General features: G+C 41.5%; 1 protein-coding gene across 1 annotated transcript in view; it reads right to left on the bottom strand.

Moving 5' to 3' along the window:
- Positions 1 to 3,871: 3,871 nt before the first annotated feature.
- Positions 3,872 to 19,899, bottom strand: part of TRIP11 (thyroid hormone receptor interactor 11) — a 52,505-nt gene continuing 36,477 nt past the window's right edge. The window contains exons 16-20 of the mRNA XM_060263111.1: positions 15,767 to 15,848; positions 14,233 to 14,347; positions 13,014 to 13,139; positions 11,174 to 11,318; positions 3,872 to 6,166 (exon numbers count right to left, since the gene is read on the bottom strand). Coding sequence (XP_060119094.1) covers positions 5,946 to 6,166; positions 11,174 to 11,318; positions 13,014 to 13,139; positions 14,233 to 14,347; positions 15,767 to 15,848 — 689 coding nt within the window. The 3' untranslated portion in view covers positions 3,872 to 5,945. The remainder of the gene's footprint in view (positions 6,167 to 11,173; positions 11,319 to 13,013; positions 13,140 to 14,232; positions 14,348 to 15,766; positions 15,849 to 19,899) is intronic.

Genomic DNA, 19,899 nt, shown 5'->3' with positions numbered 1-19,899 from the left:
TTCCTTATGGTCCAACTCTCACAGCCATACATTACTACTGGGAGTACGATCGCTTTGACTATACAGACTTTTGTTGGCAGGGTGATGTCTCTACTTTTTATTATACTGCCCAGGTTCACCATAGCTGTCCTCCCAAGGAGCAAATGTCTGTTAATTTCATTGCTATAGTCACCATCTGCAGTGATCTGAGGTTGTTGATGTTTTTCCCGGCAATCTTAATTCCGGTTTCTGCTTCATCCAGGCCAGCATTCCACATGATGTACTATGCATATAAATTAAATTAAGCAGGGTGGCAATATACATCCTTGTCAAACCCCCTTTCCTATTCTAAACCAATCAGTTGCTCCATATCCCATTCTGACAGTTGCTTCTTGACCCTTATATAGCAGGGGTGGCCAATGGTAGCTCTCCAGATGTTTTTGCCTACAACTCGCATTAGCCATGCTGGGTGAGGCTGATGGGAGTTGTAGGCAAAAAACATCTGGAGAGCTACCGTTGGCCACCCCTGTTATATAGGTTTTTCAGGAGACATGTGAGGTGGGCTGGTACTCTCATCTCTTTAAGAACTTGCCACAGTTTGTTGTGATCCACACAAGTGTACTCAACGAAGCAGAAATAGACGTTTTTCTGATACTCCTGTGCTTTCTCCATAATCCAGCGAATGTTGGCAATTTGATCTCTGGTTCCTCTACCTCTCCGAAACCCAGCTTGAACTTCTGATAGTTCCTGATCTACATACTGCTGAAGCCTAGCTTGTAGGATCTTTAACATGACCTTGCTGGCATGTGAAATGAGTGCAATGGTCTAATCGTTTGAACATTCCTTGGCATTCCTTCTTTGGGATTGGAATATAAACCGATCTTTTCCAATCTTGTTCTTTTCCAAATCCAATCTTTTCCAAATTTGCTGACATAATGTGTGCATCACTTTAACAGCATCATCTTTTAGGACTTTGAATAGCTCAACTAGGATACCATCATCTCCGCTCACTTTGTTGTTAGTAATGCTTTCTAAGGCCCATTTGACTTCACAATCCAGAATGTCTGGCTCGAGGTCAGCGATTTCACTGTCATGGTTGTCAAGGACATTGAGATTCTTCTTATATAACCTCTTCCTAATCTCTTCTGCTTCTGTTAGGTCCCTACTGTTTTGGCCTTTATCATAGCCATTTTTTCACTAAATGTTCCCTTGATTGATCTAATTTTCTTGAAGAGATTTCTTGTCCTTCCCATTCTGTTATTTTCCTCTATTGCTTGGCATTGTTCCTTCAGGAAGGCCTCCTTATCTCTCCTTGCTGTTCTCTGGAAATCTGCATTCAGTTGAGTGAATCTTTCCTTTTCACCTTTGCCTTTCGCTTTCCTTCTTTCCTCAGCTAATTATAAAGCCTCAGCCACTTTGCTTTCTTGCATTTTTTCTTTGGGATGGTGCCAATTGCTGCCTTCTGTACAATGTCACGAACCTCTGTCCATAGTTCTTCAGGCACTCTGTCTATCTAGTTCTTTAAACCTATTCTTCACCTCTACTGTATATTCATAAGGGATGTGATCAAGGTCAAACCTGAATGGCCTAATGGTTTCCAGTTTTCTTCAGTTTAAGCCTGAGTTTTTGCTGACTGTAAGGAGCTTCTCCATCTTTTACTGCAGAGTATATATGAACATATGAAGCTGCCTTATACTGAATCAGACCCTCGGTTCATCAAAGTCAGTATTGTCTACTCAGACTGGCAGAGGCTTTCCAGGGTCTCAAGCTGAGGTTTTTCATGCCTATCTGCCTGGACTCTTTTTAGTTGGAGATGCCGGGGATTGAGCCTGGGACCTTCTGCTTACCAAGCAGATGCTCTTCCACTGAGGCACTGTCCCTCCCCTAATCAATCTGATAAGATATAATCAAACTGATTTCTATGTTGCCCATCAGGTGATGTCCATGTGTAGAGTCGCCTTTTAGGTTGCTGGAAGAGGGTGTTTACTATGACCAGCTAGTTTTCTTGACAAAACTCTATTAGTCTTTGACCGGCTTCATTTTGTTCTCCAAGGCCAAACTTGTCAGTCGTTCCAGTTACCTTTTGACTTCCTACTTTGGCATTCCAGTCCCCTATGAGGAGGACATCTTTTTTTGGTGTTAATTCTAGAAGGTGTTGTAGATCTTCGTAGAAATGGTGATCCTACAGATGCACAATCAGGAGTTTTTGTTTTTTTATATTTTCCTGAGAAGCCCCTTGAAACTCTTAAAAACCAGGGGACAAGGGTGCATATGAACAAACTACTGTGAGGCACAGGTAGGGTCGGGGGCTGTGCGGAAGAGCAAGAATCAAGCAGAATCAAATCCCCCCATCCTGAAAGATTTTACACAAATAAAACTGTTGGTAAAGGGGGGAAATCAATTCTGTGCTAAAAAAATAAATTTTGAAACCTGAACAAATTATGCAGATCTTCATTTTTTGTCATGAATAACTTTATTCTGCTTTTTTTGCTGCTCATGATAGGACACTCCACACCCTTCTCACTATAAATCTGCCTGAAAGGAAAAGGTCTAGAATACATGCTTATTTTAAAGTGGAAGCTGATATTCTCAGAATGCTGAATTCTGTGCCTAACTGAATGCATTTACCATGCAGAACAGGAAATACACAGTCTTGTCAGTAAGAACTTGTTTACCAACATGGAATGCACCAAGCTGTGTGGCCTGCACCATTCTTAAAGCAGTGTTTCCCAACCTGTGGGTCACAAAGCCTTTGCAAGCCAGCCCTCCCTAATGACCACCTCCACACTTATTATTGCTCTCTTTGGTATCTTAGAAATCATTCACTGCACTTACATATTGCTTCAATATGTGTCCTGATGGACACTAGAGTGAGAATCTTAGGGGGCATTAGAGAGAGTACTGAAGAAGAGTTGGTTTTTATACCCAGCTTTTCACTACCCAAAGTACTCTCAGACCAGTTTACAATCACCTTCCCTTCCTCTCCCCACAACAGACACCCCATGAGGTAGGTAAGGATGCCAGTCCCCAGGTGGGGCAGGGGATCTCCCAGTTTTGGCGGCTTCTCCCTGATGCCAGCCAGTTGGCCAGCAGGAGTGAAAGCCCTACCCCCAACAGTCCTCTGTGGCCCCATGTGTGCCATGTGCACCTACCCCCCCCCAGCCACAAATTTATGGCTTGCAGGGCAGAAGTGTGTGGCGCCCACTCCCCCCCCCCCCCATTTAAAGGGAAGGCCCCTGTAAATGATTGGAGGAAGGTGGGGGCATGTATGGCACTACCTCTCCAGCATGACAGTGTCACTCTGCATGACATCCTCATGTTGAGGATGGAATGCCCCCCAAATCCCCCCACTGGAAGAAGTTGGGACCTGGCAACCCTAGAGGTAGGTGGTGCTGAGAGAACTGTGACTGACCCAAGGTTACCCAGCCGGCTGCATGTGGAGGAATAGAGAATCAAACCCTGCTCTCCAGATTAGAGTCCACCACTCTTAACCACTACATCCCATTAATGGAGAAGGAGAGGGGTGGCCAAAGGCTGGGATGTAACCTCCATATGAAATGCTATGTCATAATGTCTCTTGCTTGGGGTTCATATTTGGGACAGCTACACCCTCAGTGCAATGGTTATTGGTTTCTCAGAACATCTGGTTAACCACTGTAGAAAATCATGAAATGCTGAACTAGTTGAGTACCAAATCACAGTTTGCCAAGGGCATCAAAAAACCTTGAGTCAGTCCTCAGTGGATCACCATACCATTAAGTTCGGACTTTTGGGTCACCATACTGAAAAGGCTGGGAAGCACTGCTTTAAAGAGCATCTCCCAGCTATATTCATTTGTTAGTATCACTGGTAATAAGCAACTCCACTTCAAAATATAATGTATGTCATAGAATTCAGATACACACCAAATGTATTTTGAGTTTTCTTTACAGTCTATTGGAAAAAATAAGAGTTTTCAAAGAAAACATTTCGTCTATAATCTCAGCATTAAAAATGCGAGATAAAATTAAGTTTTCAAATGTAATTTTTGCATATCACTCATATTAGGATACATAACAGCATGCTTACTGAATTCCAGAATTTGGGATTAAAAAACAAAGTAATGAATTTGCTAAAGAATTCACAGCAGGAATTAACTTGTATAAAATTCCCCCAAAATAATCTATGCTAGCTGTTTTATTTTGAACAGATTGTCCTCTTCCAGTCTACAAAATGAAATAGTTAATGGAATTAGAACATGAAAAAAGTGAAAATATAGCATTTCACCTCTCGAAAGCTAGCCAAAGATTCACTCGAAAGTTTCCAGAGTCTTACCAATGTATAAATAGAAACAAAATGCTCCTTGAATACATTCATTTGGCAGCTCATGGACAACTATGTTTCCATAATTCACTCAACAGTAATTCAGTTCCAACTGCAGAGGAAGAAAGGGTGCAAGTTCTAATATAGAACTTTACATTACCTTAATACTAATTACACATATAACAGCATAAAACTTCAGAGGCTTAGAAAAAAGGACACTTTAAAGAGATGCTGTGTCTCAAAACAATTCATCCAAGAAGTCAAGTACTTCTTCCAGCATGTGTGTCAGTACCTGAAAAATGGTACAAGTCCGCATGGCAAAATTTACAGAAATCAGCTTGCTGCTATTTACATATTTGGAATAAAGCATCTACCTTTTACTGGAGTAAAGCTCTATACATATGTCCATATTTTATCTCTCCATTCAAATCAATGTGTATCTCTTAAATATAAATTTTGAATCACTGCAGTACAATGTATTTCAATCACACTTACAATATAAATATACATATCATTTTCTACAAGTGGTTGCTTACCAAAGTGTGAGTGCATAGGCATTAGAAAAATGTTCATGAACTCCATAATGGCAGCAGGTCTGAATTTTTCATTGTTATAACAACTGGAAAATTCAACTGAGACATTGTACTAACATAAGAAGTCATGAGGTTGTATCTGCACATAGACAAAAGAGCTGCAGCCAACCATTTTTCATGGATTTTTCCAAAAAAAGCATCTTCCACAGACACTTGTTAACAATAGCTGTAGAAGAGAATGAGCACAGACCGACTTCCCACTGCATCTACCCCATTTTAAGCAGACTGATTCTGACTAATGCTGATATTTCCTGGTCACCCGGAGACAATGTTGTGATCCTACCGCACCCAGTGCTCCTAGAAAACGGAGCAGGTCAACTAATACCATTCACTTGTACGACTGTATATACCTAGACCTCTGCAGCTCCACGTCTGTGCAATTCAAGGCCAAAAAGATACTTGGAAGTATGAAAACATTCTGGTTCAGTACTACACAGGATAATACTATATTGTACAATCTGCTTAGAACATGTTCCTCAAGCTCCCTTAGCAGTCATAGCAGAGGATACATACTTATCTATCATTCTAGGCTATAAAAAGGGGTAGACTAGGGCCACTGAAGGTAGACTTAAATATGGATGAAATGTGGCCTGCATATTACCTACCCCTGTTGCATAGGATTCTTAATGTGCCAACAGCTATTTCTGTACATAAAAACACACCTTAGAATAATACTCCTATGTCCTTTGTAGCAGTTCTTCAGTCACCTGTTGCAGTAAAAAATCAAACACACACACTATCCATGTACATTGCATGGCTGGAATGCCTTGATTTGTTAAAACTCTGGTGTTAATTTTTGTAATTTTACATATGCATTACCTTTTCTCATGTTCAGCAGTTAACTTAGCCTACCAATACAAGAACTACTATTCTTGCTATATCCCCACCACACTCAAAAGAGTTTCATTAGTTCATAACTAGAACTTTAAAGGAAAACATGTTAAGAGCAAGTGAAACCATCAACATACAACTTTTTACAAAAGGCCTCTTTATGGCGTATTACATAAATGCAAAGGTTTTCTTTTTCTTCTTAAAGTGCTGCTATAATTGTCGTCACCAACTCTGAATCATCTATTGCTTCAATAGGTCTTTTAGTACTGCTCCAGCACTAGCATCGGGAGCTACTGGCAAAGGTGTGAAAGTGGGCAGAGCATTGGAAATAGGTTTCATAAGGAGATGTCCCGATCCACCAGTTCCAAGACTAGCTGGGGTGATGAGAGGGACTGCTGCAGAGCGAGGTGCAAGGAATGGATTTGCATCCGGTCTTCTGCTGGTTCCTAAACCTGTTGGATCTGACAGAAAGTGCAGAAGTACAGTTAAATATTTTCTAACAATTTGGTTTTTTTCAAAGACAAAAAGATCTTTAAAGCATGCATTCTCCAGGGAAAAAAAGAATTCAATACCTGAGATCCATATACAGTTCTTTGGATCAAACCCAGAGTCCTTAAGCTGCTTTTATCTCTAAAGACTGACAGCACTGAAATCCAATCATTTCAACATATACAGCAATAAATGTCCATTTAGTAATGTATAGTGATTTCTTTTTTTACAGTAATGGTGAATTCAGAGACATTTTCCCACACAAAGGATGACATAATGAGATTTTATTTCCCTTTACATTCTTCTATGCTTATGCAATTCTTTCAAACATGATCTCATGTCATTTAAGCAAAACAAAGAAAATTATGCGACTATGCAAGAAACACAAGGGAACATCACCTAGTTTAATAAAGCTCTGGGATGTGGTGAGAACAGTACATTCCCTGAGATCTCCCCCCAAGCTTTACTATTAAACTTGAGAATGGATGAAAATATATCATCTATTGTAAATAAAACCATAGCAATTCTAATATACGCTACAAAAACAACGATAGCTAAGTTACAGAAAAGTACGCAGAAACTTACGATTGGTCTTTGTCACAGAAAAATTTGGAGTCTCTATGTAATAAGTAAAATTACTGATAATTTAAGATCTTTAACAAATCCGACTCAGACTACAAACTTTGTAACTGTTTGGTTTCCAATTTTAGATTACAGTATTTGATTTCACAAGAGAAAGTACCAAATATTATTAATAAATGGTATCTTTATTAAAGCTAATTTTAGAAATGTACAAGAACCACCATCAGGAAGAGAAGAATACATTTTTGTTTTAGTAAGCTGGAATAACACACAGTTTAATTATATTATGTATGATTATTATTTTGATTATTTGTATCATTGGAGAGCGAAGATTATTGAAAAAAAAAAAGAACAGTACATGCACTTTGGCTTGAATCCTGATGAAAATTTCCGCTCTGAGCCCACAATGGGGGAATGGGCGGAATATAAATAAACAAATAATAATAATAAAACCTCTGCTGATGGAGGACCTCTGGCAGCAGCATTCAACTTCTCTGCTATCCCTCTCCAGCCCGAAAAGCTCCTGAAAAGCTGCTTGCGGGTGGCAGGGGACCCCCAGGAACAGCTTGGGGGGAGAATCTGAGGCCTACCATTGGGGCAGCAGGATTGGTGAGAACTGCTCCACCCCCACCACACTGGCATGTGAAGGAATGAGCTGTGGGATCCAAATCCTTTCCCCTGCTGTCCAGTCCTGTGTCAAACCCTTAGAAAAGCACACAGACAGAACTGGTATAGTGAGAGGGCATACGGGACACACGGAAGTGTGCGTGTGTGCGTGCATAGAGGAAATATCATAAAACACATGATTTCTAACAAAATAGCACTCATGGAAAATCCAATTATTGTTCTGTAGACAGTCAACATGTGCTTTATTTTAAAATGATTGGTTTTCCACCACATTATACCCAAATGGATTTCATATAGCAGAGTTTGAACTTGTAATCATTTTCCTGTTATATGGGAAATAAAGCAAATGATGCTTCCTGAAATTTACAAGTTAACTTCCTCAAACTAAAGAGGCTTATTTCATAGTGCTTGTTATCCTCGGACAGTGTCTCCATCTAGTGTAAAGCCAAGCTACCAGGGTCACTCTAAATAAAAAGTTGCTTTACCATTAGGGGCAATTAGTGGCAGCAGAAAAGAAGGTAATGGCAATAAACAAAAATACGTAAGGCCCCATTCTTTTCATAATGTTAGGGTGGTTGAGGGGAGGAAGAAGTAAAAACAAAAATTAAGCAGACTGTGAATGCATCCCAATTGCTACAAGCATCACACATCTCGTAGTCACGGCTTTTTTTGTAGTAGGAACTCTTTTGCATATTAGGCCACACACTCCCTGATGTAGCCAATCCTGGACCTTACAGTAGGCCCTGTACTAAGAACCCTGTAAGCTCTTGGAGGATTGGCTACATCAGGGGTGTAACGCTGCTTGTAGTCATTACAAACCAGATGCTCCAAACTTCAAGCTTTCCTTCTCCCCATCCTTCCCCTTCCCCAGCTTCATACAAAGAAAAGTGGTGTGGCACTGGCACAAACTGAATCACCAGACCTGTAGGACAAGATCCTGCACTCAGTTTTGCCACAGGCTACGTGACTGTATTTCAACCCCATTATGTGGGACCCAAGCCTTTAAAAAGATTTGCTTTAGAAGCGGGTGGAAAAAGTGTAGGCCTTTTCCTGAAACTGAGACTCAGGAGTTAAACTACATAGCATGGTTGCAAAGAAAGCTTTCATTTACTGAGGGTGACCTGGGAACTATGAATTTATGTCTGTTAATCAGTTCTATCAGACTGATTCCAAATAACCTATTCTTAATATTTTAGAAGTTAAATAGCAAAACAATTGAGGGATACCCAATGCATGTCTGGTTCTGCAGGCAGCAATCCAGTTCCTGAGTGGACAAAGCACCTCAGAACTTTTTGTCCAGACAAGAAAACTGGATGACTGCCAAAAGAAATATGGCACTTCCATTATAATACCACAAGCGACACAAAGACAAAAGCTTATAAACCATAAATTTATTGGAGATATAAACTTTCAAAAGATAAGTTTTCAGACTGGAAATTCTCCAGCTTTATATTAGCACAAAACAGTAAGCGTAAACTGCAGGCCAAAATTTCAGTAATTAAAAAGCACTGTGAGAAGCAACATTTTGCAAGGAGAGGCAACGTTTTTAAGAGGAAAAAAACACCCTTTCTTTAGGTTCTACTTAACCCATTAGGATTGTACAAAATCCTCCTGCTGCCTCAAATTGATTCCCTGGGAAATACACGTTCATGGGCTCACAGAAAAAGCAGGACAAAAGTTATTAGGTTACGCTAGCAGCCACTGACTAACTATCATCAGATAATCACAAGTACTGTTCTGTGATATCAGGCTAATGACATGAGAATACATGAAGATGGACCTATCAGCTTCTCTGCTGATGCCAGAGGATGGATGGGAGATCATGCTTAATTCCACTCCTTACTGCATCCTAATCCAGTGTGGCTTTTCAAGAGTCACATGGGCTCATCTCCTCCCTCAAGGGGCCAGTGGTGGAATCTAACCAATATTCTACTGTAACTGAGCACAGCATATCATGACACTGACCATAATTTACATTGTATTACTCCTTTTCCTTCCATTGTTTTTTTTTCTTTTGCCACCAAGTCACAGCTAACTCATAGTGACTCTGTAGGGTTTTCCAATGCAAGAGGTGTTCAGAAGTGGTTTGCCATTGCCTGCTTCTGCGTTATTATTATTATTACCTTTAATTTATACCCCGCCCTCTCCACAAGCAGGCTCAGGGCAGCTAACAATCAGTTCAAAATTTCAGACAATAAATACAATTAAACGATCAAACTTCAAACAACAAACACTATTAAAATATTTTAAAACCATTCCACGGTGCTGTTAAATAACTACTTAGGCGGGTTTGTCCTTTACTAACAGTTAGACCCATAGTAGTTCCAATATCTCAGTAGTATAGGTGGCAGTCCTCTCCTGGTTTAAGTGCCAAAGGCCTGTTGGAATAACCCAGTTTTGCAGGCCCCGCAGAATTGAGAGAGTCCCTGCAGGGCCCTTATGGCCTCTGGGAGTGCATTCCATATTTCAGGCGATGGCACTGAGAAGGCCCTAGACTGTGTAGAGGATAGCCTGGCCTCACATGGTCCGGGGATGGACAGTAGATGTTGCGTCCCTGAATGCAGCGCTCTCTGGGGAACATGTGGAGAAAGGCGGTCCCAAAGATAGATAGGCCCCCGATCATATAGGGCTTTAAAGGTCAATACCAACACCTTGAAACGGACTCAGAACACAATAGGTAGCCAGTGCAGTTCTTTCAGCACCGGCTGAATGTGCTCCCATCAAGGGAGCCTCATTAACAGCCGTGCTGCTGCGTTCTGCATTAGCTGCAGTTTCCAAATCAGGGTCAAGGGTAGCCCCATGAAGAGAGCATTACAGTGATCTATTCTCGAGGTGACCGTGGCATGAATTACCATTGCTAGGTCGTCATGTTCCAGGAAAGGGGCCAACTGCTGAGCCTGCCGGAGATGGAAAAAGGTGGATTTGGAAGTGGCTGCAACTTGAGCCTTCACTGTCAAAGAGGATTCAAGAAGCACTCCCAAGCTCTTGATCTTAGAGGCCAGTATCAGTGGCACCCCATCAAGAGTTGGTAAAGGGATCTCCCTTCCTAGGCCACCCTAGCATAGCAACCCTAGTATTCCTTGGTGGTCTCCCATCCAAATACCAACCAGAGGCGACCCTCCTTAGCTTCTGAGGTCTAACAAAATCGGGCTAACCAGGAGTATCCAGGTCAGGACACTGGTGCAGCTGGCACAAGTTCAATAGAAAACTTTGTACCTTACAAAAGTGAAAGATTTGCCCTTACCTGGATAGTCCAGTCATGCTCAATCTCGGAAGCTAAGCAGGGCTGACCCTGACAAGTACTTGGATGGGAGACCTCCTTGGAATACTACAACCGGGAGGCAGGGGCAGTTTGGTGTAGTGGAGAGCCAATTTGGTGTAGTGGTTAAGTGCATGGACTCTTATCTGGGAGAACCGGGTTTGATTCCCCACTCCTCCACTTGCACCTGCTGGAATGGCCTTGGGTCAGCCATAGGTCTGGCAGAGGTTGCCTTGAGAGGGCAGATGCTGTGAGAGTCCCCTCAGCCCCACCCGCTTCACAGGGTGTCTGTTGTTGGGGGAGAAGATATAGGCGATTGTAAGCTGCTCTAAGTCTCTGATTCAGAGAGAAGGGCGGGGTATAAATCTGCAATTCTTCTTCTTCTGTATCAAACCACTTCTCTGCATGCCCCAGTAGGGGTCACCAAAGTCGCCATGACTTTCAGGCATAAAAACACAAACACACAAACACAATACAATTTTTTTAAAAAACCCAAAGTAAAAGATATTACCTGTGATACTGCTGGAAGGATTAGTGCTGGGCTTGCTGATTCCTGTTGTTCCTAATGGTTTCATGTCATGCACCGAAAGTTTTGGCGGAGGAAGAGTTGGACGTGATTCTGTTTCAAGGAACTTCACAAATAATTCTGAGAAAGACTGCAAAGGGAAAAAAAGTGCACTAATTAAATCAATGCAAACAACAGCTTTGGACACAAGAAATGTCTTTGACTCATGATAATTCCAGATGCTCCAAAACAATTCAGCTATCAGTGTTTTAATTACTTTGACATAGAGACAAAGTTCAACTATCTTGTAACTAAAGAAACATAGCTTTTGACATATTTGAGTCTTCCAAACAGCATTTTTGGCATTATCAGATAACACAGTGTGGTTTTTTTTTGAGACCTGGTATTGCAAACCTAGCTATGAAGTGATGCCTTCTAATATATTAAACATTGAAACTAATAAATAATTATGTGTAGAATAAAGATTTCTATTGTCAACTGAATTTTTAAAAATCAAAGAAGTCCAGAAGATAGCCATTCATTAACAATTCTCCCTATACTCTGCAAGTCCATGAACAAACAAGTATGAATAGGATACATAAATATCTATACGAGAGACCATCTGCATTCAACACCTACAATGTGCAAATCTTACAATTTCCATTCAGATACCCTACCGACCATTGATGGGGTGCCTTTGATAATAGCGCCTAAGGTCAAGAACCTGGGGGTACTCCTGGAGCCTTCTCTGACAATGGGGGCTCAGGTGGTGGCCACTGCCAGATCGGCATTTTATCATCTTAGGCTGATAAGGCAGTTGGTTCCCTTCCTTGAATGAACATATGAAGCTGCCTCATACTGGATCAGACCCTTGGTCCATCAAAGTCAGTATTGTCTACTCAGACTGGCAGCGGCTCTCCAGGGTCTCAAGCTAAGGTTTTTCACACCTATTTGGAGATGCTGGGGATTGAACCTGGGACCTTCTGCTTACCAAGCAGATGCTCTACTACTGAGCCACCGTCCCTCCCAGCAACTTGGCAACTGATCCATGCTACAATCAACCCAAGACTAGACTACTGTAACACCCTCTACATGGGGCTGCCCTTCTCTCAAACCTGGAAGCTGCAGCTAGTGCAGAATGCAGCAGCCAGGTTATTAGAGCTCCCTATAGGAACATATTCAGCCTGCACTGAAAGCACTGCACTGGCTGCCTGTGGCATTCCGGATTCATTTCAAGGTGCTGGTGTTGACCTTTAAAGCCCTATATGGTCTGGGACCTGTCTACCTTCGGGATCGTCTTTCGCACAAGTGCCCCAGAGGGTACAACACCCAGGGACTCAGAATTTTCTGGTGATCCCTGGGCTGAAGGAGGCCCAGCTGAGCACGACCAGGGCCAGGGCCTTCTTCGTTGCAGCTCCTACATGGTAGAATGCACTCCCAGATAACATCAGAGCCCTGCGGGATCTCCCTCAGTTCCACAGGGCCTGCAAGACTGAATTATTTCATCTTGCATTCAGTGAATAATATGGGAGACAGCTGTCAAGTCACTGCAGAACTGAAAATTCTTATCATCATCACTGCAACATTATCATCAGCTAACAGTATCAATGCCATACCTTATGAGATCCGGATAGTATTGGCAATGATGCTTAGTTGATTATTGTTTTTTAACTGATTTATATATTGTATTTTACTATATAGTAAGTGTTGTGATAGTTTAATGCGTCTATGTTTTTATGGCCATAATGGTTGTTAGCTGCCCTGAGCCCACTTGTGGGGAGAGGGCGGGATATAAGTCCAATAAAATAAAATAAATAAAAGATAGCAAGGGATGCTAAGTACTTACACTGTTAAAAATTGATTGATGGGTTGGTCTCAGTGGTGTGCTGGGAACACTCTTTGATCCCACGCTGCCTCCTCCAAACCATCCAGTCACCCATCGTGTAACACCTTTTTGGTCTTCGATCAATAACTAGAGAGCAATTTATAAAAGGACAAGTTACAATCTACTCTAGTCTCTGTTTCAAATAGAATTTTATTTATTTCCATTATTTATAATCCACCTTTCTCACTGGGACTCAAGGTGGATTACTCATAGTGAATCAGGGATGATGGTGGAAAGTGTGGTCAAGCTCCAGCTGACTTATGGTGACCCTGTATGATTTTCAAAGCAAGAGACATTCAGAGGTGAGTTTCCCATTGTCTGCCTCTGCATAGCAACTCTGGACTTCCAAGCAGTAATCAGGCCTGACCTTTTTAAATTTCTGAGATCAGTTTAGTCTGGGCCATCCAGGTTAGGGCAGGAAGTCAGTACAATCAACAAAATAGGACATTCCATAACCAATCTATTAGGATTTTAGAAGCCTGGAACCAACCAGAAAGAACTGAAGCACAGCGTAACTATTAAAATGACACATTAACCAGTACAAACATTGCATAATAGGATCCTACACACAATAAACTATACACAGCAGTATAGTCCACACTCCGTAATCATTTATCCAAGTAAGTCTGAGGACCATTTTGTACAGTGCAACCCTATTACCTCCATAGAAAAGCCCTCTTAAATAAACCAGTTTTGCAAAGTTTGCAGAAAGCCAAGAGAGTGGGAGCTTTCCTGACCTTGGGCAGGCCATTCCATAAGCTGGGAGCCACAACAGAGAAAACAAAGAAAGGGCAGTTGTTGATTTTGCCCATTATCAGGTTGGCACCCACAGAAGCCCCTAGCCATGTTTGCTTTTAAAACCTAGGCAGTGAAAACCGCCAGGTAAACACGCCCACACCCACAACTGCACTGGTAAAGTTATCCTCAAACAGACCATAATAAATATCAGTAAGATCAATAGCAATTGAGGCAGGCTTGCCTGGAACGTTACCTACCAAAAAAGCATGGGCCTTGTATTTTTTTTTTAAAACCTAATGATGCCTATAAAGTGCAGCTTATTCTACCTCAGATTAATTGATGGCCAACAGACTTCACATCCACTGTGTCTCAAAATAAAATATGCCCACGTGCTGCCACTGCAACAGAAGGAGAAAAATGTAAAGTGACAGGTGAGAATTACCTGTTCCAGTTCATCCTTCTTTATTCCCAAGATACTTCCCATTAACCTTAACACTTCATGACGCTTGTCCTTTGGAGTATGGAAATGCCCAACGAAAAGATTTCTCATCAAGACCCTACAGCAAAGGGACAGAAGCATTCAAACATCCATTGCCAAGGACAGAAAGAAAGAAAGAAAACCTCTTAACATTATGAAAGTGCTTGCAGTGCAGAAGCTTTCTTTGACATTCCCTTCCACCACAGTCCTCTGTGACCATGAAAAGGAAACTGCTGAGACCTCCCCAGATTAAAAACAAAAAACACTGGGCAGTAAAGCAGGGGAATTGAGTGAAGCCACCCCTACGCTGCTCTTGCACCATCACAAAGTTTCTACTCACACAAGAGCAAGGCAGGCTTAGTTTTGCCCAGTTTCTCATCCACAGTGCTGTACAACAGCTTTTTGTCCATGAGGATCCCACAACTTCAGTGAATATCTTTTTACAGGTTGCAGGGGTTGCTAGAGGAAGGGGAAGATGGAGACCGATGTGTCACCTTAAGAGCTTTCAGTTCACGCCCACACAGAGCTCTCCTCTAGCAGGAGGATCTTCCCACAGAGGATGAAAGCTCTGGCATCAGTCTGAATGGAGACTCTGGAAACTATCTTGACATTTACCAGGATTGATGGACAAAGATGAATTGGCTTTTCCTTAAATATTTCATGACAAGACACAACTCTGGCACAGTAACCCCTTTCATTTCTGCTCTTCATTTATGGCACACTACACTTTGCATGATACAGCGTTATCTGTTAAGAGGGAGAGAGGCTGATGCATGTGGATTTGCCTCATGGCACAAGGTGATCTCTGGACCTCCTTCTAAATTCTGTGCTGATGGAACAATAATGCCAAAAAGAAAGGAAATGCAGTGGTGAAGACTCAGATTACACTGAAATTAAACCACTCGATGAGCAAAGTTTGAGTCCAGTGGCCCCTTTAAGACCAACAAAGTTCAGCTGAAAGTGCATGCATGTAAAATTAGAATTAAATTTTGTTGGTCTTAAAGGTGCCACTGGACTCAAACATTGTTCTGTTGCTTCAGAACAACACTGCTACCCACCTGAATCTATTTTTGTTTGATGAGCCGTTTATTATGTTGTGAGCCACCCTGAGCCTGCTTCAGCAGGGAGGGCAGGATATAAATCCAATAAATCCAAATCTATTATAAAAAGGAAGCATTTGAAAGAATCTTGCCAAGACATCAGTGCTTGAGTTTCTCTTGCAGAAGGCCCTCTTCAATGAACAATAGTTGTGTGAGAAAGCTATGCAGTATACACTTGCAAGGCCTCAGGAGCAGTTTTTTATGTGGCAAGGGCTGCAGGGGAGTTGGGAAAGATCTGGTCTATGCACAGAGTACCACATTCAGCTCTCTGAACCTACACTTAGTGTTTTTTTAAAAATATATATCAGATGACTACTGCCACTATTTTTATTCTGAGTTTGTGTTCCTTGCCAAAATAAAAGAATTCACAAGTGAAATTTAACAAACACAAAACTCACTTGTCCACTTTTCCTTCTGTGCTGTTTATAAGGTTCATTAGCTTGTTTTGTGCATCTTCTAACATCTCTTGTTTGAGTTCACCTATAGAAGTAAATCACATTTTACTGTAGATAACATAAAAGAGAAACAAGCAAAATACACGTCCTGTGGAATGACTCAGCCAAAAGCATTTGTGGTGCAAGATGCAGGTTCAGCTGCATCTTTGCTTGCCGTAGCAGATATGTATGAACAAAACTGAACTCCCCAGTCATGATTTCCCATGTAGAAGTCAGGGCAGAATCTGAGATATTACTTAATAAATTTTTTTCCTACACTGTTATAGCACAAATGGGCTTGTGAAGCAGCTTCACAACATAATCAAGAATAATGAATGCAAAATAAAACAATGGGCTAGACTGAAGGACCATCAAGACGTGCTGTCTCCTCCCTTCCACAGCATCCTATGAAATGCTATGGCCAGAAACAGTGCTGGGTTCGATGGGGGAGTCTGCAATAAAAAATAAGGAAACTGGTGGAAACCTCCCAGTGGGAAACAAACATGCTTGTGCCAGTGGGAAACAAACATGGGGTCAAGGTCAATAAATAAAAAACAAAGGAACAAAGCACATAGAAAAAGCTGCCATTAAAATCAAACCATTATAACACAGAACAGAAAACATCCAATGCAAATAATGAGAAAATTAACCAGAAGCCTGGGCAAGAAGGAACATCTAAAACTTGAGAAAGCACCAGGTGAATCTTTGTAGGAAGGAGGTTCTACAACAAAGTGCTATCACTGAGAAGACCTTCTCGCTGTTGGCCACCCACCTTTCTTCAGAAGGTGTTGGGGATAGGGAAGAAAATAGGGCAAATAGAGAAGTGACAGTTCCAAAGATTTTAGCTGCTGGACAGAAATATACAGGAGACTATTTGAGTGCAGAAAGTTTCCTAGCTTTTGCTTTTACAACACTGACAAGGATTAGCATTTACTCGTTTGGATTCTGATACACTCTCTCCAAAACCCTACCCAGTGAAAAAAGATTATAAATTGGCACCAGTCCAGTATTCACTTTGCAGTGGCCCATCAGAGATGTTTCCAAGAAGGATGATATATGTGGAAAAAGCTTTACGACAGCTGATACCTTTCAATTTCTGTTACCCATTGTATTACCCTGACATCGAGCACAAAGCTAGCCAAAAAGCAGACAGCAGCATATAAATCCAACACTCAAGGCTTGGGAAGTCATTCAGCTGAACTAGATAAAGCTGAGAAAACAGGTCTCCTACAATGATTCATGAACACCTTGGGTGGATTCAGCCCCTCAGCTTCAGCAAAGACTAAAAGTAAGTTTAAACATGAGCTTGCCTGATATGGACCACTTATGGGTCACAGAAGTAGCCACTATAGGCTTTCAACACCCAGCAGAGGCTCTTTCAGAATGACTTTCCACTGCTAGCAGACAAAAATAATTTTTCGCCTTATTCTTCTTATTTAACTGGATTGCTGACCTGACCAAACAAGCTGTGATGATTTCTACTGTGCATTTACAATATCTACGCAAAGTCTCCTCGATGGAAGGTACCCAATTTTTTTCAAACCTAGAATTCTGACTTTAAAATGACCAGTTATAAAACAGATCACCCTTTCAAAAGCACATGGAGGATGGCACAAAGAGTACAGTCTAACACACAAGGCCAAACAGTCATCTTCCAATTTTTAAAACCCAGCCCAAATACTAGTTATACAACACTGCTTAAAGATGCTCTGGCTTAGGCTTAATAGATTTGCTAAGGCAAAGAAATTCTGATGTTAGTTTTAGGCTCTCACAAATAACTCTCTAAATGTCTTTACTATCCAAACGGCATGCTGGATGTAAGAATAGCCCTGCTGGATCAGACCAGTGGTCCATCTAGTCCAGCATCCTGTCTCCAGTTCCTCTGGAGGGCCAACAACAGGACATAGAGGCCAAGACCTTCCCTTATATTGCCTCCTGGCTCTGGATTAAGAAGTTTAGAGCTTTTGAACATGGAGGTCCTCCTCTGCCACCATGGAAAGTAGCCACAGTATCCTCCATGAATGCATCTAATCCCCTTTTAAAGCTGTCTATTTTTGTGGCCATCATTACATCCTTTGGCAGCAAATTCCACATTTTAATCACTCTCTGTGCAAAGACATATTTCCTTTTGTCAGTCCTGAATCTACTCCTGTGGATGATTATAGACAATTGACAATGATGAAGAAAACATCAGGACTTGATTTAGGCTTCCTGATCAGATCCTTCTAACTAAACCTGTTGTTACCATTATTCCAAGTAATTCTGTCTACCAACAGTGAGTGTGTGTGTGTATAAAATAAATATTAAGGCCACCCTCAACAATTTTAAGAAAAGCATACCCATACTGTACATTCAGTCTCCCTGTATGCAAATACAAGTGTAAATGAAAAAAACATAATGCTTTTATCAGCTGCCTTGATTACAACTGCTTTCTTTCCAAAAAAGCATCCAATTCAACTTGGTAATACACACCTAAAGTTTATTACAAAGCAGTATGCCTATTTAGCTGTGAAATCAGCAGGCACAATCTTCAAAATAAAATGAAATAAATCTTATTTTGTCACATTGCTCGCTTTTGAGAAGGATCTAAGGCTTTACTTAATGGGCACAAGAAGCGAAAGATAGAGCCAAACGCACACCCAGGCTTCTGTAGGACCAGACGTTTACAATATTCTCCAGCAATTTGTTAACCATTTATGGACATTTAATAAACGTGCATCTGGTATGTTTTTCCATTAATATCACTTCTTCTGCCAAAAAACCCTTCAGCAGTTTTGGGCCAACAAATCTGTGTCTGGGAATGTATCTGGCCTGCTTTCAACAGGACATTATATGTTTTCTTGTGTAAACAGCCTCTTTTAGTTAAAAAAACCCCAACATCTTAGCTGAAAGGCTGTCAAGTCTGATGGGTGGAGGAAGGTGGCAGAGCTCCAGTCCATTCCCACTGCTATACTCTCCCCCCTCCCATCCACACAGTGCCCAAAAGGGAAGCAGCCTGACCCCCTTTCTCTGCCCCCTACAGGAAAAATAGCCTTTGGTGATAGATCACCCCTGAGGCAGTCGCTACAATGGGAAGGCTGAGAATCAGGCTTGTTTTTCCAGACCAAGTAATTCCGTTTTTGGAGTGAGAAAAAAGTTCTGCTCCCTTGGTCCCAGTCTAAATCAGAACTTATCTGGAAGACTTCACCAAGATCTGAGTCAGCCCTCCTCTGCATAATCTCACTACTTTATCAGCAAGGCTTTGCCTAGTGGTTCCACTTAGGGTTGCCAGGTCCAATTCAAGAAATATCTGGGAATTTGGGGGGTGGAGCCTGGAGACATTGGGGTGGAGCCAGGAGCAAGGTTGTGACAAGCATAATTGAACTCCAAAGGGAGTTCTGGCCATCACGTTTAAAGGGAGTGCACACCTTTTAAATGCTTTCCCTCCACTGGAAATAATGAAGGATAGGGGAAATTTATTTTGGGGTTCACAGAACATCACAGGACATCAATGGGTGTGCCCTTTTACATTTCAATTAACACATTAACAAGCCAGGACACTGTGAAACCTAACAAGGAGACTCTCCTCCTTGTTCAAACCATTTCAAACATTGACAGTTCAAATGAATTAAACCAACTTCCTTATCAGTGCAGCATGACCACAGTCCCCAACCAAATACATGGAGAATGTGGTTTGTTAATAATAAAACTATGTACATTCAAACAAGTGACATGCCTTAATTCAGACACAGCAATTCAAAAAGTAATAAGGAACAGGATGATGTGGCACACCAATGCTAGGCTTCCAGAAGATTGTGTTTTTATGTTATTACCCCACAGCAGCAACAAAAAGCCAGACTGCAAAGACAAACACACTCAGCTGGAATTTAGGTCAATGTTTATATGACCAAGTAGTAAACATTACAGCGTCTCAGTGCAATGGTTGTGGATCTACTGCTGCCAAATTTCTTTGTGCACCCACAGTTCCCTCACTATCCCCAAACACAATTTTAACGTCTGGTGATCAAGCTGGCTGTAGGAGTCAAGTAAAGTTCTCTTGGCCTCCCAGGAATTTTCTTTAAAGCATTTTGAATGTTGCTTTAGGCTGCTTCAAAGCG

This window comes from Heteronotia binoei, chromosome 21, assembly GCF_032191835.1.
Source record: "Heteronotia binoei isolate CCM8104 ecotype False Entrance Well chromosome 21, APGP_CSIRO_Hbin_v1, whole genome shotgun sequence".
Taxonomy (NCBI): domain Eukaryota; kingdom Metazoa; phylum Chordata; class Lepidosauria; order Squamata; family Gekkonidae; genus Heteronotia; species Heteronotia binoei.
Note: the sequence above shows the minus strand (reverse complement) of the source record. Positions and strands in the feature narration are given on the sequence as shown.